Source organism: Pseudochaenichthys georgianus, chromosome 15 (genome assembly GCF_902827115.2).
Source record: "Pseudochaenichthys georgianus chromosome 15, fPseGeo1.2, whole genome shotgun sequence".
NCBI classification, from domain to species: domain Eukaryota; kingdom Metazoa; phylum Chordata; class Actinopteri; order Perciformes; family Channichthyidae; genus Pseudochaenichthys; species Pseudochaenichthys georgianus.
Window position 1 is genome coordinate 29095286 of NC_047517.1, and position 24610 is coordinate 29119895.

General features: G+C 41.9%; 1 protein-coding gene across 7 annotated transcripts; it reads left to right on the plus strand.

Annotated features, from left to right (window-relative positions):
- Positions 1-227: 227 nt before the first annotated feature.
- LOC117459670 (protein FAM53B-like) lies at positions 228-24390 on the plus strand. 7 transcript variants are annotated; one of them, XM_071205646.1, is made up of 6 exons: positions 230-373; positions 4229-4319; positions 12597-12879; positions 14498-14552; positions 16501-17375; positions 23192-24390. In XM_071205646.1, exons 3-6 carry the CDS (start codon positions 12799-12801, stop codon positions 23531-23533), a joined length of 1353 nt encoding a protein of 450 aa, XP_071061747.1. In that variant the 5' UTR covers positions 230-373; positions 4229-4319; positions 12597-12798; the 3' UTR covers positions 23534-24390. The 7 variants fall into 7 exon arrangements, with proteins under 7 accessions (XP_033956625.1, XP_071061747.1, XP_071061748.1 ...); XM_071205647.1 differs by having other exon boundaries at positions 12601-12879; XM_034100734.1 differs by lacking the exon at positions 4229-4319 and having other exon boundaries at positions 228-307.
- The last annotated feature ends 220 nt before the right edge of the window (positions 24391-24610 follow it).

Consider the following 24610-nt stretch of genomic DNA (forward strand, 5'->3'; position numbering starts at 1 on the left):
TTGTTTCAAATAAAGTTTTGAGATGTTCGTTCAAACGCACTTAAACTGTTTGTTCTGTTCAGTTAATGTAAGTATTACTTAGGGAAGGTTTTTAATGTAGAGTAACATAGTACTCTCGGTACTGAATAGGTTTCTGAGTCGGTCACCGTTCTTTCTGCCTCCCCGTCCACATGGTTTGTCTGTACGCGGATATTGTTACAACGACTGCTGAAGGCTGAAAGAAGCAGCGAGCTCTCAGCTGCTCGCAGTCCGGTCAGTCCTGCGCTGGCGACGCTGAACTGTCGGCTGCAACTGCGAGAAACTTCTGGTGATTTTGCTCTCGCATTCCCTTTGTTGAAGATGAGCTAACTTTAAAACAGCCTCTGCTGGCCAGGTAGGATATTTGTTGGGATACATGATCGTTATAACTGTGTTGATGTGTGCATCATTATTTCCCTGCTGTGGAGTTTATAGGCTACGTTGTCTGCTCATGCTCATAGTTACATTGGGGCATTCATCAGAAAACAGAAATGTCGTTTTTTGTTGAACAACTTATTATGGTGTTCAGCCCAAGTATCTGCTACCATTAAGCCAGAGTAGCCACAGAAATGTGCACTTTGTGCCATGTGGCACACTTCGAAGATGTCACATTATGTCCAATGTTTGTATTACAAGTTTTTTTTTTACTAAATCAGCTATTGTAGAGTTTGGAAATCAAATTCCTTGCCCAGCCTGGCAAACCTGTTGCTTCATTGCAAGTTACTGCTTAATAACCTGCCGTAGAGGGAACTGCACACATTAACCAAGCTCTGTGGGCCAGCAAACTCCCCTCCATCTATCACTTATGGTAATAAAGCCCAGGCTGTTGTCACAGTACCTGTGAAGGTGGCGAGAGAGGCAGTGTGGGTGCCTTGCAGCTCATATTGAGATACAGCTCCTCACCACAACCGGTAAGAAGAGATTGAGAGCAGCTTGAGGGCTTCGAGTCATAGGGCCTGGTTGCATTATCTCTCACCAATCTCAACCACATACTTTTTTCCGTCTTGAAATCTGTAATTACTGATTGCCGTGCTTATATGAGCAGAGTTTATACTTTATACTCATCAATCTGGTTTCTGTTCTCAGAGCACAGCTATAAAGCTGCATCCTTGGAGTCCAATCAAAAATATACACTGTTTATAGTACATTTGTATGACTATTTGGGTTGTACACCCTGAGTTATTGTTATTACACATATATTAAACTAAAACTGAGTTTCCCCAAGTTTATAAATACTGATAAGATACTGATAAAAACATAAACAATAAAGTGAATTGTCTTTTTATATCTATGGGTGGATGTATTGCTGGCTTTGTGTCTTTTGAACAGCACCGGTTCATTTCAGAACTTCTTTATTGCCTTCTAAGCACTTTGAATAAGAGCACTATTGATACAAGGCACTACTCTTGTTATGTGTCAGTGTTGTTTCCTTTTCTCTGTGGGTTAGGAAGTAACTGTTGGTTTCTTTATGTTTTGCCCTCTCGAAAATTGCACGGCAGTTTGTTGATCTTTGTGGACACCATAAACACAATACCATGGAAAACTGGTTTGGTACCAGGGTTCCCTAATTGAAAATACATGGAAATGTTTCTTGCTGCCACCATGGCAGTGGTAGTCCTTGACTTGAGGGGATGGCTGGCTAGTGTGGTTAACTAAACAGGAAATGACTGTAGTTTTTCTCAAGAATCCTGCTCAGAAAATGCTGGAGTTCAGGTTGGAGGTGAAGTAGACTCGGCTTAAAGATTAATTCACATGTCAGCTCTAGTCACTAATTACAAAGTGAGTGTTGATAGATGCATTACTGGATGAGGAGGCTTGTTCTGAATATTTTCTGATCTGCCTTTTTTGGGAAGATTATGGTAACCACCACACCTGGCTTGGGTTTTAGAAGATAAACAACTGCTTGATTACAGCTTGGTGACCACAAACACATTTTATCTCTAAGTTTCTATCAACCTGCAAATGTCTTATTTGCTGTAGCTGTCAACAACGTCATACATATCTATTCCAATACGTATGTTTCATAAAGGTTTTTATCCTTGACAAATATAAACATCTGTTTACCCTTTTTTAATCTTAATTATAATCGCCAAAATCCAAACGCATTATCATTAAGTGTTTAATACGGCCACACAACAAACCAAAGCCCTTGTGAATAAATGCATCTGATATATTCACACACAACTATGTCAGATGAAAGTGCTTTTATGTAATGTAATGTAAGGCAGTGTTGTGGGAACATTCAGTCTTGTTCTATAGAGGTTTGATAACTTGTGCATTATATGAAAAACTAAGAAGTAACAAATTCTCATCACAGTTGCTGCTAATCACTTTTAGCTTTTGATGTTTTAAGTGAAGCACAACTTTATGCACTGCAATTGTACTCTTCGACAAAAGGGCTTGCACTGTTGGTCTGTAGACTTGTTTTGGACAAACTATAGGCATAATATATGGAAGCAATTAAGGCCAGTGGGTTTTTAAAGGGGATTGCTCTGCACTCCAGTGTGTGCTTAAGATGCGCACATTTGCAACGTCTTTGTGTTGCAGGCAAAAGGCCCTATTAGAGCTCCATTCTGTCTGTGGGCAGCTGTGTGCTGAGCGAGCCTCTGGTCCATTCTCCATCTGGGTGTACGACTCCCTCAGTCCATACACACTCTGCCACTTTCCACTCTGTCAGTTTCTTTCTTTCTGACTTTCTGTAGATTTCAATCTCACTTTTTGCGTGTTTTTTGCTTCATCTTTCTGTTCAACTAATACTGTGGCTCTCTTTCTTTCACTTGTTCCCTGGCCCAAGGCATTATGCAAAGCTACCAGAAAAGGATTGTTAGCCTTGCCTCTCTGTGCTTCCATGCTACCCTCTATTCACTTCAGAAGCTTCCCTTTCTTCTCCGTGACCTGCGATCATAACTGCTTCACACACACCGCTTCATACCGCTTGGCTTCAGGGAGTTTAAAACAAATACTTTATTATTTCATGTTTTCACCATACTTGTTATCCCTCATTTTGTATATCCCTTCCTCATTAACATGATAGATTTGTAAGTCTGGCGTCTCAACGCCCACAGAGCCAAAGACATGCAGCTGAAAAGAAAAGAAAAGAGGCATTCTCACATACACCAGAGAAGGACTCCCCCAACCCCCAAAGACAGGCACCACACTCTACTTAGAGATGAAAAGCATTCTGGGATGCAATAGGAAGGCTCCCATCAACACACCCACTGTGGTTTTCCTATGTGGCTATAGTGAGAAATCAACTTTAACAAAAGAAGAATTTTCCTCTGCTGTTGCGTTTTGACTCTAAATGAGACTTTATATCCCCAGGGACTTGGTTTTATTAGCATCTGTTTATTTTCCTGTGCTGCTTTGGATTGGCTTTTCCATAAAATGTCAGATGTCACATAGCTCCTGGCTGAATCATGTTGTACGGAGATGGCATTGAAACAGTCTGAAAAATCCCTAAATTGAATCTCTAGAAAAAAGGAGAACTGAAAGCTTCTGTTGGTGTTTGGCACAGACGGCCTGTATTTTTAGAACCTGTTTTCCAAACTTGTGGCAAACCTTGCATGTCCTCCAAGTTGTAGGATTTTTACAGTTAACTGCAATATATTGTCCTCATACAAAGACAACTAATATGTAACATCCTTCATGCTTTCTGTCTGTGCAAGGCCTGAGAACAGAGTCAATGTGTCTTGGCAATGCTGTTTTGCACAAAACTCCTAATTATCATGCCGACATGTGTCATAACTCCCATTTTAATTCTCAGTAGTTGTGTTTGAGTCTGTCAGCTTGTTTTACATACACCTGCAGGCCATAGCAAACAACTGCACAAGGCTGAACACCAGCAAGATTTGCAACCAATTAGACTCGCTGCAGATCAGCTGATTCATAAAGTCACGAAGTGGATGTAGGATGGTACTGTTGGGGATCTAAGTGGAGTATTAAGAGGGGTGCAATCCAATGTTAAATCTGTGAGTTATCTAGAAACATCTCACTCTTATTACAACTTATAAACTGATTAAATAATTGGGTAGGTAGGTTGAAGTGGCAGTTATTTGATTCTTGTTTAGTGCAAAGTTTAGATAAAATCCCACATTCTGCCCTAGCTGTCTATGCAGTGAAAACACCACAAATGACACACTTTCAGTTGGCTTTCACATCTCATATCTATGCATCTGTTTTACTCTCTCTCTACACACACTATGCTGAGCAGTCAGAGGATCCATATGGTGAGCTGAGCCCCTCATGAATGAATGAATGGATGGACCAGTGGAATGCTGCACAGTTTTCTTTTCCTCCCAGCCGTACGTACTCTAAACTCATATATCATACAGCTCCACATCGGGAACATTACGGAACGGCAATAATGTCGCTTTATTCGTTGATTGGTAGTGACAATCTGTATAACATCACTTGCTTGCATAATATAGGACTGGTCGCCCTTATAGAGCTGTGCAATTGCATGGGATTGCTAGAGGCTCCCATGTAATGTATCCCTGATGGATTAAGGCTCTGGTTAGTGTGTGCAGAACAGAACAGGCACTCATGGATAATGGAAGAAACCACGGGCGGAAAGGCAGGCATTGATAAGGAGGAGGGGTGGGGGGTTAGTGTAATTAGTGGGGTACCTGATGTATGGAGAGTCATGGCATGTGAGGGTCACTCCAGGGGGCAAGAGGCCCCATACCTCCCTTTACTCAAACTGAAACACCTGATCCTACGCCTGTCAGGGTTCCTAAGACTTCGGTTAACTAAGTCCTGTTCTGAGACCCAGGGGTCGACCCCAAATACATTTTAATGCTGCCTTAATACAGACGCTGTGTTTTCAGATTGGAAGTCACCGTGTTGCAGCTTTGTAAACTGGCCCTGTTCAATAGTCCAGTTTCCTATAACAAACAGACTCCCTGATAAAGAAATGATGAGCTGTTCATGTTTGGGTGATGTCTGCTTTTTTCACCACATCACCAGTTGTCACTGTTATCCTCTGTTTTTTTTGGTTGCTATGGATGCCTATACAATTCCTACAAACAGTGTACTACTGCGCAACGATTTATTTGAAGAAAGCCAGGTAATCAGCCCAAAGAAATATCCAAAACATTTTGATAGATTTAAAAACACATTTGTAATGCTTTGTGGCGTGGCTAGATAATTTGACATTACATAATGTTGTTGCACATTACTAATCTGCTTTTGGACAGTAACTGTAGCAAAAGCACATGAGTTAAGTTAGTCATCTATTATATTAAATATAAAGGGAACAAGCCATGTCTCTATTTATTTCATGAGGAAGGTTACTTGCGTTAAATGTGATTGTGAAATCATGTTATTTTTTTGCAAAGCAGGAATGGTAATTAAGGCGTTTTAAATGTCACAACGCTTTGTAGATATCACTTGTGGTTGTCTCACTCAATGTATTTGGTAATAAAGTCATTGCGTTCCACACCCAACTCAGCAGCGGCATTCGACCACAAGGGAAGCACAACCCGTTCACTGCAAAGGGAAGTGAGCTTTCACATGTGTGCTGTACTTGTTCGTTTCTCAAAAACGAGGCCGGCAGTATTAAAGGTGGGGTAGGTAAGTTTGAGAAACCGGCTCGAGATACACTTTTTGTTATATTCCATGGAATGCTCTTAACATCCCGATAGCAATGAATATCTTAAGTGCTTTGACCAAAAATCCATAAAAAAATTTCATCTGTGGAAGCCGTAATACTGTAAAAAGTACATCCACTCGAGCCAGTTTCTGAAACTTACCTACCCCACCTTTAACTGGACTATCAGGTTGACTTTAAGGAAGGGTTAATCCCAAGAAGTTATTTTTAGTTATGTTTCCTGCCTCTGTTTTCGTTCCAGAGTTGTTGTAGGTAACTGCTCCCTGTTCCAAGTAAATCTTTTTAAATCTCTCATTAAGTAGGACTTTAAGAGTTGGCTGTATTTATGCAGAGGTTGATGGTCACTGTCGTTAGAGAAACGTGCGGGGGAATCTGCAACAGGAGGCCAGAACCTGACTACTGACAACGCATAAAGTTTGACTGAATGTGCTCTTCATTGTTTATGTACTTCTAAAGAACTCGTGGTGTGATGGCGTGTTGCTTTTGGCCAGTGTTCCCTTGCCACTGGGTACTAGGGTGATGACCAGAGGATTCACTGGTATGTCTTGACCTCCCTAGGACAATTTTTACGACCCCGGCCTCATTATATGAGAGAGGGGTGGCTGTGTGTTCACCCTGAATTAACAATCGACACCGCAGACTTAGACAAAATAATTGCCCTTACTTTTATTCATTCCGGACTACAAAAAAACCGGACAGTGCAAAACCTTTCTTTTCGATCTTCAGTTTTGTCTCCCATGACCATTAATAGTATGTAAAACAGATCAACCTCAAGTCTCTTGTGTTATAAAATCACGTCTGAATAGAGAGAAATGTTCAATTTTCAGTTTGACACTAACACTAAACGTTTTTAAATGATATGCACAAGGTGTTTCACTTGCATCGCCCATGCTGTGTTTTGTACATCATTTTATTAGTATGAAATGAGTTTTTCAGCTGCAGCCACCGATCAAAGTCCTGACACCAGACGCGCTCCGCACAAGTATGCAGTAACCAAAGCCAATTGGTGATGGACACCAAACACCCCGTCACAGAACTTTAGGGGGCCCCAAATAGGCTTCTATTCATCTGCCTGTACAAATCACCGCCTGGGCAAAGAGCCATATTATCTTAGCTGCCCTTTCTAGTGCCCTCCTAAGTCATTGGCCATTGTGAGCCAAGAGCTGCTGTCTGCACCCCAGAGTACACACATCGGACTTGAATTACCATCTGATTTGAGTCCACAATGGAGGTGAAATTGTGTTACATGAACCTAGAACAGGCCAAACAATAACACGTTTCCATTTGATAGTGCAGCCTTTCTTCAGTTTAGTTTTAATCTCATGTAAAATGACAACTGCACAAACCTGACATTACATTGCGGGAGACATTTGTTTGAGACAGGTGTTGTAAATATATATATTTTTATACATTAAATAAATATGCATGACTAAATTATTCACCCTTACTACAGATTACTACTTTCTCAGCGTTCATTGACTTTATCTGCCGATTTTCATGCTAGGAAAACATGGCATATGTCCAGAAAATGACAAGTTTCTAGTAACTAAAGTCTTGAAAAGTTTGAAAAATTGCTTAATTTTAACTGTTATATATTCAAGGTTAGAAATATGCTTGCCTGAAATTTGAATATACATGATTATTTAGGAAAAGAGTACTGAATTGAAACAATCCCCTCAAATGGCTCTGTCCAAAGGTGTGCGTCTCACACTATCAATACATAATATTGATCTAAACAAAAACATGCACATTTATAAAGAACAGCCAGTAAGAAGGAAAGTGACTTTACATATTAATTGCAGTGGGTATAAAGGAATTTTGTGAATTTTTTTTTTTTGCAATTGCATTTGTATCAATTTAGATGAGACGATCAGGGTTTCTATGGTCTGTAAATGTTTGGGAAAATACTTGAAAATGTTTGACTTTTACTCTTAAAAAGTTTTATGAATCCTGCCTTTTTTTAAATAATTGTGTACAATATAAGGGACTACTTGTAGGCTGAGATGTCCTGCAACCTGATCATATCCTGGGGATCTTTAGAAACACAGAAAAAGTAAAGTAAAGTAAACTTTAAAAAAAATCAGATCAGATCAGTAGAGTCTGCACACAAGTGCGCCACAGTTCTCCATTCATCTCTGGTTTCCCCATCATGAAGAGTCGGATCATTAAGTAAGCATGGCTCCGGGGTTGAATTCACACTCGGTTTGCCCTCTCCCATGACCCCACTTCACACACACACACACACACACACACAAGTACACGTCAGCATAGACAGACACGCATTAATACAGCTGTTCGAGCCCTGGTGGAACGCGTCACACTTCAGTCAAACAGCACACTGTAACAACCCTTACACGTGACCGTCATGCTGCTCAACTCCTACCCTGTCTAACAAAGACACACACTCACACAAATGCTGCTTCTTTGGCCTGCCCATTACTCAGTGTCAGCCCTAATCAGTAAAGTAATCGGCAAAACTGATCAAGAAGAACATTCCCGGCTGTCTCCTCTGACTCCCACCTCCACCAGCAGTCCCTCTCGCCTGCGGAGGCCCAGTTGTGCTCCAATGACTCTTCGGGATAAATGGAGATAATAGGAGTCATATGCTAGCAGTTGGTTTAGGGCAGGCCTACATGAAACATTTATAGTCTTCATGTAGTCATGGGGCTCAACAAGAGGGAAGGAATAGAGATGACAAAGTGAAGAAACGCAACATGACTAGATATGACAATTCTTGTGTGAACAACCTGTCTAATTTTTATTTTCCATGATGTGTCCCTCTTTCCCCCCCCTCTACACTCGTTACTCTCCCACAAGACTCATTTAATACCCAGTGCACACTTGCAACTGTCTCTCTGAAGCATGTTATATAAGTGCAACCACCCTCACTTAACATGAAACCACATGTTACATGGGCCGGATAACATAGTAGGCCTGGAAGATCCATTAGCCTCATGTGTTGCTCCACAGCAGAAAGCTGTCATTAGCCAACAGTTGATCTGAACCATGCTGGTACTCTCTAATTGGATGCTGTCGGTGTGTTTGGTGGTTGTCTAATGACGGAGAGAAGGTCACGGCAGCTATTTCTACATTTGTAGTCTTTTTTCCAAGGCTAATGTAAGCATAAATGGACCTGCCTGTCATTTATCTTTTCCATGCATTAACATCTGAGAGATTGAGGAGAGCAGACATGATGATGCGTGTTTAGCATATGGCCCATCTGCCTTGCATATATATCTAAGTGTTTTTAAGAGTTTGTGTTTACTGCAGTAGCTACTGTCCGTGCTCTTCCATCTGCGGGCGAAGGCAGTCGATGAGGAAACCGCAGCTCCATATATGTTCCTTTTCTATCCATGCGTCTTAGCCACATCTGTAGTCATGTGCTGTGAGTGATGCCTTTTCCCAGATTAGCTGAGCTGGCCTTCTGTTGCAGCATGTTTAGATCCCTATATGTTCTGTAGATTATGTTGGCATGCCAAATGTTCCATTATGTACTGGGGTAGAGAAACTATTTAACATATGGCAGCCTGTTTTGTTTACAAAGCCTGTATTTTTATAAGCGTTTCGCTATAAGGAGAACTGAGTGCATCCGTTGCTATGAGAGTCATGGTGGTAAGTGTTGAATGGAAAAACAGAAGTCAGCACTCATTTTGATCAACTATCTCAGCAGTAAAATGTTGCACGGAATAGTTCAAATGCTTTGCTTCACTTATTAGAGAATCCAGCTTATATGGTTCAAGCTCAAACATCTAACTCCACTATAAGCAAATGTTTTAAGTACTATAGAGTTAAAGTTTAGTTTAGTTTATTTATTTATAGTGCTGTGGACAGCCCCCATCGATGAACTGTCACAAAAACAGTAAATGGTGCAGCTTTAGCCGACATGGCTAATTTCCAGCTGTTGTCCCCGGCCAGATGGTAATAGACAACCTTCAAATTACAATATATCAAGAGCATTAGTTATAAGAAAATATATAAAATCAAATAAAAAGGAGGAAAGACAAGTAGATACAGGTGTGAGGATAAAAGAGAACAATAAACAACACATGTTACTATAGTACATGTCACATATAGCACATCACAATCACATAACAGAAACGAGGGGCAACATCCATGATCACAACATGTAACACAACATGTAACACTCACGCCATACTCAACACAGACTAGTGTGTGCAGGTGTAGTTCTCAGTGAACCATGTTTTTAAGTGAGCTGTGAAGGTGGTATGTGTATGTATGTCTTTGATTTGAGTGGGTAGAGAATTCCAGTTTTGTATTGCTATGACCGAGAATGATGAGTGACCAAAAGTACTCTTCCTGAATGGGACTGATAGGTCGCCACGTGTGGAGCTTCTAGTGGTCGTCTGGTGTTGTTATGTTGAGGAACCAATGAGTTAAGAGGTGGAGGGGCTATATTGTGCAGGATGTTGTAAACCAGAACGATGTTCCTATACTTTATTAAATCTTCCCAACTCAGGATGTTATGCTTGTTGAGGATGGTACAGTGATGGGAGCGGTTAGGTTTCTGGTCCAGTACTTTGAGGGTTTGTTTGTACAGGGTTGCTAGTGGCTTCAGTGTGGAGCTGTTAGTTTGCTCCCAGCTTGTGAGACAGTATGTAAGATGTGACATGGTCATGGCATTCATGTATAATTGGGAATAATTCAATGTCATTGTGTTTCTTATATATTTCAAATTTGCTAGGCTAAACTTGACTCTTTGGGTCACTTTTTTGACTTGTGTTTTGAATGTTAAATTAGAGTCAATAATGATTCCAAGGTACTTAACCTGAGGCACAATGTTAATATGTTCACCTGAGATGCTTATATTTGACACAATGTTGCATTTTCTTTTTGTGAAAAACATTCCAACTGTTTTGTTGACATTAAGCTGAAGACAGGAGCGGTGTAGCCAGCTAGTGATCAGCACTAAAGCTGAGGTCAGTTTATCAGCAGCCTTTTGCTTTGTGTTGGCATGCACATATATCACAGTGTCATCGGCATATAGCTGTGTTTCCACATCAGGACAGACAGATGGCAGGTCAATAATATATAGGGAAAAAAGAAGTGGACCAAGTATTGAACCTTGTGGTACTCCGGTGCTTAAGTCTAGAGCTGGAGAGAGTCGATTATTGACGATAACATGCTGACGCTTACCACCAGTAAGGTATGATTAAATCCAACTGAGTGTTAATGGAGAGCAGTTAAAAGCCGAAAATTTGGACAGAAGGACCTTATGGTTGACTGTATCAAAGGCTTTGCGTACATCCAGAAATACTGCACCAACAACACCTCCTTTGTCAACCATTGCTTTGACCTTTTCTATAAAAAAGCAGTTGGCTGTTTCGGTTGAATAATTTGCCCCGAAGCCAAACTGCATGGGATGAAGTTGAAATGGACTATTGTTTAAGAAGGAGACAAGCTGTTCTGACACCCACTTCTCAGCCACCTTGGATACTACAGGTAAGATGCTAATTGGGCGGTAGTTGTTGATGTTCAGAGGGTCACCTGACTTGAAAATGGGGGTTACAATTGCAGTCTTCCATGCACTTGGGAATGTCCCATGTAATATAGATGAATTGATGATTTGGGTAAGAGGGCAGACTAAGTAATCTTGCAGTGATTTAAGCATTGTAGAATCCATAGCGTATGTGTCCTTAGCTGTCGAAGTTTTAAGAGAATTAATAATTGCTTTGGTTTTTAATTCCGATATGGGTGGAATGCAAAACTTTCGTCGACTTTGATAATATGTTCTGCTCTCAAAGGGAAGTTCTGTGCAATCTCATCTACAGAGTTGATCAAATATGTATTAAAAGCTATGGCAAGTTGTTCTGGGTCTTGCACTAGGTTATCATTCTCTTTTAGTTCTAGCTGCTTTTTTGGCCTGTGCTTGATTCCCAGTAAGGTTTTAATCTGTTCCCAAATTATTTGAGTGTTACCTTTTGCCTCATTAATTATTGTTATGAAGAAGTTGGCTTTGGCCTTTCTGATTGTTTGAGTTACTTTGTTACGTAATGAAGTAAACCTATGCCTGTCAGTAGTTAATTTAGTTTTCAGTGCTCTTTTCAGTGCAAAGTCTCTTTCCTTCATCAAGTTCAATATGTGGAAAATAAGTAATGTGTCAACCCTGTGATTTGAATCCGCTCACAAATGTAATGGGTCCTTTTTTGGCCCATGTTACACACTTAATTTCACTAAAATCAGGACAGTAGTTCTTCCATTAAACTGCTGACAAACAGACAAAGAACCAACAAACTGAACTTAAAACATAACCTTCTTTGCATATATAATGAGTTGGATTGTATTATTTATGTACCTTCTTTAAATGGTTTTATTTACTCTGAGTAGGATGTTGTGTGTTGGTATAAGCCATTGAAAGCATATCTCACACGTCAATCTCCTTTTTGCAATCGGCGCTCGCTACTTTTGCAAGGGCACCGTCGCTTCATCCTGTGTCGCCCTAACATTTGTGAATGGTATAAAGAAATATAATAAAGCCTTTTTATACCAAAATGACAATATGTGGGGCCAGACTTGTCTACCCTGCTGACACAGTGATATAGAGATAGGTATGGCTATGTGAGACTATGTGTTATTGGACATCAGTCAAGCACCAAACAGCCCGGCACATGATCTGCAGTTTGCATGCTTCTCCTCACGTAGGGGTAGTATTTGATTGTACATTAAAAGGGATTTCTGCCTAGTTTTATTAGATTGTTGTCCCCAGTATATATGTGAAACACCATGTAAAAGTATTAATTACTACCACGGCTGTAGGCTATGCCTGAGCTGTGTTTAGGTGCATCTGTTGGCACGACACACCCAAACCTGGAATCGTTATCCTCCAACTTTCTTACCTGTTGACTCAGTTTGGCAAAGTGGAAACTAGCCATGTTGCAATGTTTTTCATGTGTCCTAGAAATGAACCCATTGGCAGTACATTTGTTGACTTTACTCTTCTTTTCCTCTGAAGACAGGGATCAGCTGAAGTGTTGGACACACCCTCCTAGTTCCATCACCGCCACCAGCAGCACTCGAGGGCTCCACTGCAGATGGGAGGTCACCAACAGGTCGTTTGTTTCGCCCAAATGCACCTGTGTCGGCTCCACGTCTAAGATGGCTGCCCTTGGCCTTCTCCTGCCTCCAAACAGACTGGAAAAGAGCTGCATGCTACCATGGTGATCATTTACTTGAAAACACTGGAAAAGAAGAAGGGTGTCAATGATGTAAAGTCCAACAGCACCGAGAGACGGCTGGTGAGGGAATGTTTTTGAGTTTCACACAAAGGACACTGTTTTTTTTTTACTTCAGTGAGTAGCTGCACAGTGTTTCACAATTTAGGCAGTAGTCAGCAGAATTAATAGGTCAGTGATTATATTACATAAAGGCGTGGCGACAAGCCACAGATGCTACATTGATTCAGGTATACTCACTGGCACAATAAATGTATAACCAGACCACAATGTTTTAGCCTGTTCATTAGTTAGTCATTCTTTTTTGTTTTTGATTTGATTAGTGTAACAGTGAAAGAAGGTAGTAGCCTTTTTTTTTTAAATGTATTTACTTTACACACAGTCATGTGAGAAGATGCACATCAATTTCACATTCAGTATCAAGAGGTCCAGGATTTTTCAAGCCTAGCATAACACTAAATTGAAAACAGGGAAAAAGCTAGCATTAAATTGCTGAGTCCAAAGTCAGTTTGTACGTTGATTAACATCTGATAAACAAGGCTAACCTGCCCCAAGCCTATGACAACTTACAGATGAATGGAAAAACCTGAAGAGATTGGTGCATATTAATATATTTCTCCTTTTCATCTATAAACTGGTTTCAGTAGTCATCATGCCATAAAGTGACGAGTATTTGCATTTGATTTTGTATCTCCATACAGATAGCAGAGTAGATGAGTTGCTTAAAATGATAGTCCGTTCAAAGCTTTCTTTCTCCCTGCTGTTATCTCCCTGTCTATAAAAACACTTTAAATCATTGTAAAGATTGTGTCTATCTGAAATCTAAATACTCCTTCAACCTCTCAACTGGAGGTGCAACAGAAACAAATCTTAACCAAAGATTAACATCAAGATATGTATATAATGAAAACTCCAATAACCTTTGCCTGATCATGTATAGCATGCAGGCCTTGCAAGTCTCTCACATATTTTCCTGTACCCTCCCTGCTTTTTTTTCTTTTTCAACATCTTTTTCTACACTATTGTAGACATTTTCTATGATATATAGCTGTCAATATATTCTTTGGTTTAGTTGTCGGTTTCCTATAGCTTAATATTACATTTTCACAAGATCTGAAGTTTTAGTTTCAAATTGTTGAATTTAATCATATTTTGAGTTGTATCTTAGAAAACATTGTTTTGTTGTGGTGATAACTTTAAGTTGAGTCAGAGCATTGCATCATGGCATTTTCCTTTTGTCCTTTTTGCAGGGAGCCACCACCCTGTAGTTAAAAGTGAACTATAAGAGAGGGTAGGTGTCGGATTAGAAAATGGGCATGTGTAGACAAAACTGACTATGAAAAATAATTAGTTTTAAAGCTGAAGCGGCATCAAAGATATTCTTCAATGCAGCTTTAGGTTAGCGTTTCAAAATGGTATCTGGTTGAGGGAGACAACAATAAGTATTTAATCTTCTCATAAAAGCTTTTTTAAATGTACTGTAAAATGTGTTGTACAATAAAGGTAGTGGATTATATATACTACATACTTTAGGTAGTGGAGTGGTTTTATAAAGCAGCTGAAAAGTGAAATCGGCATTGATATCTTTTTCTGATCCTCTTTTAATGGCAAATAGGTCCACTTTTTGGTTTACTTTGTGTCTCGCTGACGTTCGGTCCCTGTGTTTGCCTGTCCTCCACAGCGTGAGCTCCACACCATGAGCAGAGGGACCACCCTCGTCTCCTGTGGAACTGTGGGTGGGTTATCTCTATTTGTCATTCCTTTTTTGCTTCCTCTTACATGCAAAGATTGTCGATATGATAGCCCTTGATCTACCTTATGCATTATAACTGGATGTTGTGCTCATTCATTTGTACTGTGTGAGTTTTGTTTGCTATTATTGTACAAAATGTCATGCTGCCCTCTGGGTCAGGTCACTCTTAAAAGAGTTTAATATCAATGAGACTTAAATATATATAATTGAAATCCTATCTTCGTTTCCTCTGCCGTAATGACGGTTCAGTTGGGGTCATTTGTCAAAACGTTGTTTCACAAATGCAATAGTCTACTAGACTGCTCTTCAAATAAGAAAGGGACCCCCCACTATAAATGTCTCATTGTTTATCCACTGTCTTTCACTTCTCCCTTTCTCTGGCAGTCACTCGTCCCCCTCTCATGATCAGGGTGCACCTGCCTCCACACTACGTTGCACACCACTCTCATGGGAGTAAACTGTAATTGAATATGCTTTTCCCAATGTCAACAATTTCCCTCTGGCTCTCTTAGTGTTACAGTAATTGCCCCCTGTGTTGAAGGACATGCTACTGTAAATTCAAGCACCCGCTATCAATCACCATCCTCCCTTTCTTTTTTGGGGGAAGAAGGGGGTGTGGTGACGTCACAGAAAGGAGCGTGGCGTGCTGTTTCCACTGTTAATGTTGACGTTAACATTGTCGCACATGTCTTGTTATTTCAACCAGCACTTTGTCTCTTGCTTTCAAAGGGTGGCCTTTTGAAGTTCATCCCTTTCTCCATTTGTCAAGTTGTTTTCCTAACATTCCTGTCAGGTCGTCACTGTAGCCCCCGTACATTGTTTGTCCGCTCAAAACAATGATTTCCGTGCATCAGTCTGTGAGACAGCATGCCAAAATTAGAGAAAGGCATCCAAGAGGACGGGGTTTTGGATCAGCAAAGGGCCCTTTTTGCCAAAAGCTTCAACAGATTCACGACTTTACCACTTGGCTTAGTATTTCAAGCCACTTGGGCACTTTGCTGTAGGTGTATTATCTCCCAAAAATGTGTGATAGACTCTATTGTACAGACAGGGAGACAGCTGGCAAGACACACAGCTTTCCAAAGCACATCCTGCTGACCAATTGACTTGTGGAAGAGCGTGCCAACTGTTTCACTGATTTCTCATTGTAATATGAAGTTCATGTTTTTGTAATCAACAGTCTTGCAGGTCCAGGTTCAAGATAGTCAGCAGATTGAATGTTGCTTGTTTGTGTGCTCAATAACCCAAAAACAGCGGCCATAACATTTGGTGGACCGACTTGCTCTGTACTGAAGAACAGTGGCAATTCTTTCATGATCTAGGATTTCAGTTTTTGTCCGTAACTATAAAATAAATGGACATAGAGTAAGGCGCCATTATGATTTACAGCTGATGTTTCCTCTTTTATGTCAAAAATAATCACACATAGTGATCTCGTTGAGTCATGCTGTCAGCAACTAAGCCATCGGCGAACCATAATGAGCACTAGTCGAGTACCATAATATTCATACAAAACAACCAGATGTCTTTGAAATGCATTGAATACTGAATGTAATTTTCAGTAAAACTCTGCAGCTGCATTGTTAATTAGTTCATCTGTCATTGATCATGTGGAGAGAGATTGATGACACATTTCAAAAACAAATGTATACATCAAAGCTCGTGATTTTGTGTGGAGTTCTGTACTACGCCCTTCATAATAATAATAATAATAATAATGTATGTTCAGTTTCTCCCCTACTTCAGTCACCAGACAATAATCTCCGTGTCCCTGTTTGTTTGTGTCTGTGTGGTTACATATTATAAGTTCCTTTGAGACATTGTTGCCTTTCTTTTAACTCGTTTGTTATGCTGTAGTTGCATGTAGAGGAACATAAAGTGGCTGATTTGGAGGTCATGAGAGTGAGTTTGTATTTCTTTGGATGTTGCAGAGGCAGACAGGTGGCTGGACCTGGGTCAGAGCTGTGGGGTCCAGCAGAGAGCCCCCTGCCAGCCTGGTGCCGGTCTGGAGAGGCTGTGGGATGTGATGCCGGAGCCGGAGCCGGGGGGCTGGCACTGGGCCAACTCGCCAGGCAGCGCCACGGCAATCTCCACGCTGATAAGAGATCTCAGCCTCGGCGACGCTGGCATGACCGGCCCCCTCTCCCCCCACTCCACACCCCCCACTGACCCCCACACCACTACAGCTACCAGCCAAGCTCCCACGGCACCCCCGAGCAAACGTCAGTGCCGCTCCCTGTCGTTCTCCGATGAATTCAGCGGGTGCCGCTCATCTTGGAGGCCTCAAGGCTCCCGAGTGTGGACGACGGTGGAGAAACGAAGGTGCCACAGTGGAGGGAGTGTGCGAGGAGGAGGAGGAGGAGGAGGAGGGGGTTTCTCTGGAGGACATTTTCCTGCCATGCAGCGTAGCTCCAGCTTCAGTTTGCCCTCACGTTCCAGCATCCCCATAGAGGGAGCCCTGGACCTGCCGTTCTTCAACCAGCGACTGCCTCCCCACCCTCAATTCACCGCCTCTCCAGTCTCCCCTACCTCTCCTCCCTCGCATCATCACCACTTCCTCAGGCCCCTGTCCCTCTCCCACGAGCAGATCAGCCTCCCAGAGCTGCAGAGGGAGGAGGCCAGCTCTCCAGACTCTACTCCAGAATTGGGGAGGCGAGCCGGCCTGAGAACGAGGGGATCGGGGGGTCTGTCTCGGAGCAAGTCCCACCCCTGCGTGCTGAACGACAAAAAGATCGGTATGAAGCGCAGGCGGCCGGAAGATGCCCAGGAGCAGCGTCCCTCCCTGGACCTGGCAAAGATGACTCAGGTTAGCTTTCATTTTGTTCCTGACACGCACAGACAGGCACTCACATTCACAATCAATGAAATGCGTGGTATTATAGAGTGACTCATTTCACATCGCTCAGTATTACTTTCATTGACTGATTTGAACATAAATCACCATCAGCTTATTCGTAATCTTGCTTTGAATCTGCGAAATGTCTTCAATTACATTCAGTTAAACCCTGGATCAAACTTATTTACCACACAATCACTTTCTTGTTCTGAGACCAAGGGGAAGTTCATGGGATCCTCAAACACAACCGGGCCTGTCTCTGAGTCTGATCGGGGACTGGATTACATTAGGCTGAATTAAGTTTTCTGGGTCGACGGTCCGAGGCTTCAGGGCTAACTGATCTCAGGCCTGCCTCACTCCAGCGCAGGGAGTGTTGCTCACGAAAGAAGCATTCCTCTTGTTCGGTCACGCTGCCTAGCACCACGCTCTAGCAAGCCCGGCTCCGGTTTATCATTTCATTTATTCTGTTGGCTAAACAGTCCGTCTGATGGTTGGACCCCTCACAGTTCATTTGGATGCTAGTTTTTTGTAGGGTCAGCAGATGCAGTGGAACACAAATGACCAATCCAAAATAGAAATTGTAGATGTATTTTAATGACATGTAATGTTTTGATGCTTGGCACTGCTCTGGTTCTTTTACAAAGACCAGATATGTTGATTTTTCACACCCTGCTTCATTATTCATTCGAATGATCTTGATATTCCGCAACGAAGCTAGAGCAAAAACAGCAGGCCCTGATATCAAAGCCGAATTGTTCCAGCTTTCCGGCACGTAGCATGCATATGACACACTAGAATCTTCCGTCGTCATACCCACTCTCACGGAAATGTGGTCCCTTTCCTGTTCTCTTATTAGACAGTACCATCAATTTATGCCCCTTCCCCTCCCTTCCTCTTCCCAAAGAGTTGTGTTCCCAGCCAGTCACCCTCAGGACCCAGCCAGGGTTGGATCAACATGGCTTTAGTAATGGAGCCTAGCGAGCATGTTTCCTCCGGTCATGCCAGCTGCTAAGAGGGGAAAATCAGGCACGCTGATCACACATATATGCACTGATACACAAGCGCACACATGGAGTCAGTTGTACGTTACCTCAGCTTGCTGCACTGCTTGAATGCAGGAGCATACCTCTGCAGATGTCTGAATACGTGGTCACTGTTCTGAGCAGATAACAGGTGGTGCCATTGTTTCTCACCTCAGATTGAGTGATTGCATGCACTCAGCACTGCTGAAAGGAGTCAGGTTGTGCAGGTTAGAATTGATCATTTCAGAATCTCCTGTGACTGTTTACTTGTGCAACATTGTCTTGCATGCCTGATGTGAGGATAGCAACACAGCACGTACAGGTTGATTCAGGACACATCAACTCTGTCACTTCTTCCTCTTTCTGCGCTACTCAGGCTTAACATGATATTATCTCATCGGCCGAGGTTAAAGTCTGGCTTTAAGTGTGATTAGGAAGCTTAACTTGTTATATGACATGTCAATTAAATCACCTATTTGAAGTTTGTCGTAGTTGTCCCAGGTTAAAAGTGTTCTTGCTGAGAGCCAAGGGGAAGCTCTCGCAGCTTGCAAATTGTCTGGAAAAGAAGGTGATAATGTGGAAATGCCTAGCTGGTTACAACCGGTGCTGTATCTGTATCAGGAAACAGATCTGATCTTACCGCCCTTTATTGAAGGTTGATCCTTTACGTGATTTGAGGAAGGGATTTGAAGCCACTGAAAAAGATGTCAGAACTGCCATCACACATTACCACCGCTTTTCTCTTCAGCTGCTTTCGGACAAACTCAATGTTTGAACGGACCGCCGTGAATCTGTGTGATTTAAGTGACGATCTTTATAGTTTACCGCTGGCTATATGCCGCACACCTTTTGTATACCTGTCTTTTTCATCACCACACCCCCCCATCTCACTCTGCCCTGCCTTTCGGGTATTTATTAAGAGTTATTACTTCTTCTCACACCTACGCACACGAGCCATCATACTTACTCCATTTAATACGTGTGAGGATGAGTAATACAGTCCTTGTGAAGAATGCTCAATTACTGTGTGCATCTTTGTCCCAACAAACTGTGTCTGCACCCAAAGGAAGGTCTTCTCTCCCCTGTACAGATGTGTTTATTTGTATTATGTGTTGGACAATCCACATGCAGAGGGTTGTTGCTAATTCTGCTGGAGGTTCAGGGGGTTAAGGTTGGATTGTGCGGGTCAACATATGAGTATCGGGTGTGTTGTCAGTGGAACATGGTGTAATATGGCCTTTAGATTCCTCCACCACGTCAATGAAGGCGGGTGTGAATTCTTGGACATGCTAATAAGCTATAGCTCGGCTAACGATGGGATTTACGTGAAACCAACCCCTACATTCCTTGAATGTCCTCCTTGTCGGCCGCGAATATCAGTTCACTACTTTGTCCACTGCCACATTTGTATCCCCGACTGACATTCCTCCTCAGCTCCTTATTGTTTTACCCTCTTCATACTGGGTGTAGCAAACCGTCAGACGGGAAATGTTATCTCTAGATTGTACGTCACTTTGCTGAATGTTTGTTTACTCAGCTCAGAGTATGCTTTTGAGGAAACGGCCTGTGTCATCTTTCTAGCCCCAGTGCCAGTACAAATGAAAACTTCAGGCATACATTTTAAAAAAAAAAAACAGGCTTTGCTTTGTTGGCAGTAGAGGTGTTTAGATGGTAAATGTGTGTGTGTGTGTGTGTGTGTGTGTGTGTGTGTGTGTGTGTGTGTGTGTGTGTGTGTGTGTGTGTGTGTGTGTGTGTGTGTGTGTGTGCATTCAGGAGAGGAATGGCAGTGTGAAGAAAGCAGGTATTATTTTATCAGGGAAGCTGACAGTCAAACCCCTCTCTATTAATATCCTCTCGCTGGCCCCGGTTCGAGCTCCTCCTCTCTTCATATCTCTCATTCCTGGGATGGCAGACATGGTGATCATAGCTGAGCGCCGAGCCCCACAGGCGCTCTGGGAACACCTAGGTGGGCGTCTTGTGGCGCGGCACTCGTCATTTTTTGTTATGACTTGTCCCAAAGGTGCTCTCTAAAGCATCACCAAACTGCAGCGTGGTGTCACATCTGCTCTTTGATCTCACTTATGTATCATGTTTTTTCATTTTTCTTCTTACCTGTTGGAATTTGCACCTGACATCTGCCACCATGCATTCTCTCTGCGGTACTGTGAAAACTAAACATATACAGAAACCAGAGCAGGAATGAGTTAAGTCCTCCTGTCTTTGCTTGCACATTTGCCATCTCCTTTGTTTTATAATTGTTTGCCTCAGAGACCTTTATGGATGGGTGTTTTTTATCTGACCTAATTTCAGTACTGAGCTTATCCAAAGAAATCTACTCGTATTTTAAACCTGCAAATTAACCATGTAGTCAACTTGTTCCTTGTGTGTGTACATGCCTCTGTGTATATGTGCTTGTTTCTGTGTGTTTCAAGTGCACAGCAGGTCCATTGCCAGAGAGGCAGGGTGTTGTTTGTTGTTTGGCCTGATTATCAGGAGGGTATTTGCGTAACCGCTTGGCTTGTGCTTCTCTCCCAGCAGCTGCCTTTCAATCCCCATGTTGAAGATAATGTTGTTACAGTGGAAATTCTGGTTATGTTAATTGTGGTTTGGAATAATGGATAATGTCTACCAAACTAACAGTTATTACACAGGGTTGTATTGAATGACTTTGATTATTGTGTAACAGGGAGTCTTTTTCTTCCACGTTCTAATTATTCAAATCCATTATAGAATGGAGTTATAAGCCTTGAGATGTTCATTATAACATACCAGATCTTTTCACAGAATTGTTTGTGTTTGAGACTTGACAATTAACAATAGCCTGCATTAAAAGCAAGTGTTGTTGGTTTTGAAATAAGTTTAGAAAGAGAGAGGGGTTTGATCAAAGACGCTTTTGGTCTAGGAAAAGGTATAATGCAGTGTTCTAGAGCGTATTACTTAACACTACTAATAGCTGCAATGATTAGCCGATCAGAAAAATACATATATTGAGATAAATAAATCATCGAAATATGAATTTTTTCATGCAATAATGGCAGAAAAATTCTATGCCTCCCAAATGTGGAGATGTCTCTGATTTATATCATAATAAATTAAATATCCTGAGTTTTAGAAAATAAAGCATTTAATGATATCAGCTTTTCAAACATTTGAACAAATTCTAGCAAATTATCGCCATATGATACTATAGTGAGAATGAATGCTAGTGCAGCCGTAAATAATAAGTATTGATACTTTTGATAACCAAAAAGTGCAAATATATCTCAGACTCTCTAGCTTTAGTTTATAATATATATTGTAAAATATAAGTGTTTATTTTGAACCCCATTTTATGGGAGTGTATGTTTGTGTTTGATACCCCATTAAGGATCGCAACTTTCATTTTAGGCAGTCTATATCTATATCTGGTAATCGAATGGGTTATGTAAGATGTGTGTGTGTGTGTGTGTGTGTGTGTGTGTGTGTGTGTGTGTGTGTGTGTGTGTGTGTGTGTGTGTGTGTGTGTGTGTGTGTGTGTGTGTGTGTGTGTGTGTGTGTGTGTGTGTGTGTGTGTGTGTGTGTGTGTTCCATCTGGGTGGGGGTATGCTCAAGTGAAAAGAAGAAAAAACACACAGGCAAAGCTGGGTACACAGAAATCTAACCCTGCTCCCCCAACGTTCCACCACACCCACCCAAATCCCATTCATGCTCGTAGATTTTATAGAAAGCATATGAAGAGAAGCTGCCTCTCCCCCTTCTGTCTCCCTTCCTCTCGTCTCCTCCTCTGCTGTGATAATTAGTAGTGGGGTAATGCTGGGGGTTGAACGGAGAGAGAGAGAGAGAGACTGCTCAGAAATCCCCTTTTCTACTCCTCTCATGAGCACCTCAAGCGTTTGCAGATGCTGTATCCTGTGTCCGAGCAGCTAACTTGTAAAGTTAATCCTCCAAAAGTGAGCCAGCTCTTAACTCGGACAGCCAAAATCATGCGTTATAGGTTTCATCTGGACCGTGCTAAATCATGGCAGGGAAAAAAGTGAATCCACTAAAATTAGACTTAAGAATGGGAGTATCCCAGCTCATTGAAACAGGAAAAGCAATGTCCAAACACACTAGGGAACATTAGAGGTGTCCGTCATGTAAGCTGAGGCTCTATAGAGCAAAACCTCATCTCTATTCACCTCCATGCCTCCAACATCTGCTGCTGGGGCACTCCAGAGATCATTAACCCCTTCCCTTCGCTGCACGGCTGCCTCTCTTTGTTGCAGAGAGGAGTTTGGGGTAGAAAGACAGCATGAAAGACAAGTTCTTAGTAAATTAAATCTGTAGGAGGTCAAGTGTTGAAAGCAAAAACACAGGCTGTTGTTCACGTATACAGATTCTCCTCCACTCTCCCTCAGAGTTGAGCATAACAAAACATCCTAACCTCTATCCAAGTTTGGGTTACCCGTAATTAAGCCTGGAGCAAAGTTTGAAACTGGATACCTTTGTGGTTTGCAAATCATCTCCATGTTTCGAGTGTTTTTCTGAAGGCAGAACTATGTTCTTCTGTGGCTTGTGCGTGTGCGTGTTTACATGTTCACATGCCTTAGATGAAAGGAAACGCCAGCTTTTGGCTGCCCGAATGAAACCTAATTTCAAACTGACATCCCGGAAAACCCTGAACTCCAATTCCCCCCTGACAAACCCTGTGACTTTTATAGCCTCATTGGAGTGAAGTCAGAATGTGAACCTGAGCTAAGGTGTACAAACCAACATCTATGTTCCCTCTTTGTCTCCTCTATACAGAAACTTCAGACCTTTCAGAGCCTGAGCTGCCCTGGATTTTCTGCCACCGACGGCTGCCAATCAAGCTTGCTCCCTCCCACCTTCGACACCTTCAGCCAACCAGACTTCACCGCTGTGTCCGAGCTGGGAATGGATTCACGGCAGGAAGTGGCAGGAGATGATGAGGATTCATCCTACGAGGAGCTGGATAGCGATTCTGCTTGTAGCATGGACTCGCGGCCCGGCTCGCCTGAAGGCATGGTGGGAGACAAACACACCCTCTGGAAGGGTGACTGTGGGACACAGAGGGACATTTTCCAGCTCGGGGGAGAACTGGATCTTGACCAGATTGAAAGAAACTGAACATTTAGGAGATTTTAAAAGGCCGTGTCTGGACTGTTTCAGAAAGTTATTGGACATTGATGAAGTGCAAAGAGATGGATATTGAAATGGGTTGTAAGGAAAAGAGTGGAAGAGTGGACTTTGAAAGAGAAAGGAAAGGAAAGTGATATCGATGATGAAGGATTAAGTATGTTGTTAACGGCGGCCTTTTTAATGACACGTTTGCCTTGAACATTCATACTGTTTGAATCAAAAGTAGTGACCTTAGTTTTTTTTTATTGGGTATTCAGCTTAACTCAGGAGTAGGAGAGTGAGGGTTAGTCTTAAAAATAATCCCAGCCCCCACTTACTTTCAACCTGATGACCTTTCCAAAGTCAGCTAACCATAGGTAGTACTGTAGCAGTAGCTGGGCTCTCCTGTATTTAGCTTGAGTTTCATTGTTTTTTCAGAGAAAGTGGACGTGAAAGGATGGGGTGAAACAGGGACGGGTAAACAACAGGAAGAAGTATCTTCTAGTGGACTTACCCTCGACTTTCCTCCATGTCTTTTATGCACACATGAGAAACTGTTTTTCTGCTGAATGTCGGCTCAATAAGCTTTATGAGGAGTTCGGAATATGATGTGCCTTCTTTTGGATGCTTGCTCTATGGGTTCTCTAGCCTCAATCGAAGCCACCTTTTCTGAGCTTTTTTATTGTAGTTTTTAATATGCAAATTGTATATTTGAATTAAACACTGAATCTCAACTTTTCAGTTCTAATATCAATGTATATTTTTCTAAGTAAATGTTTTTTATGAGCTGTTTTAGAAGGAACACAAATACAAGGCATTTCCTCTAACAGAATGGACATGAAATAAATGTACAACCTGCACTCGTACGCCTGGTTTAGCTTCATACTCATTGATGAATGCTTAATAATACAAGAAGAGAAGACAGATTTCACTTTGACTGATCAAAGCTCTGTATAGGCTGCTCACCTCCTGCATCACATTTCATAACCATTTCCTGAAGTCATTCAAACTTCATTCTCATTTTTGATGTCTTTTTACCACAAACAAAATGGCAGGAAATCTAGACATGGAATATCCCCTGCCTGT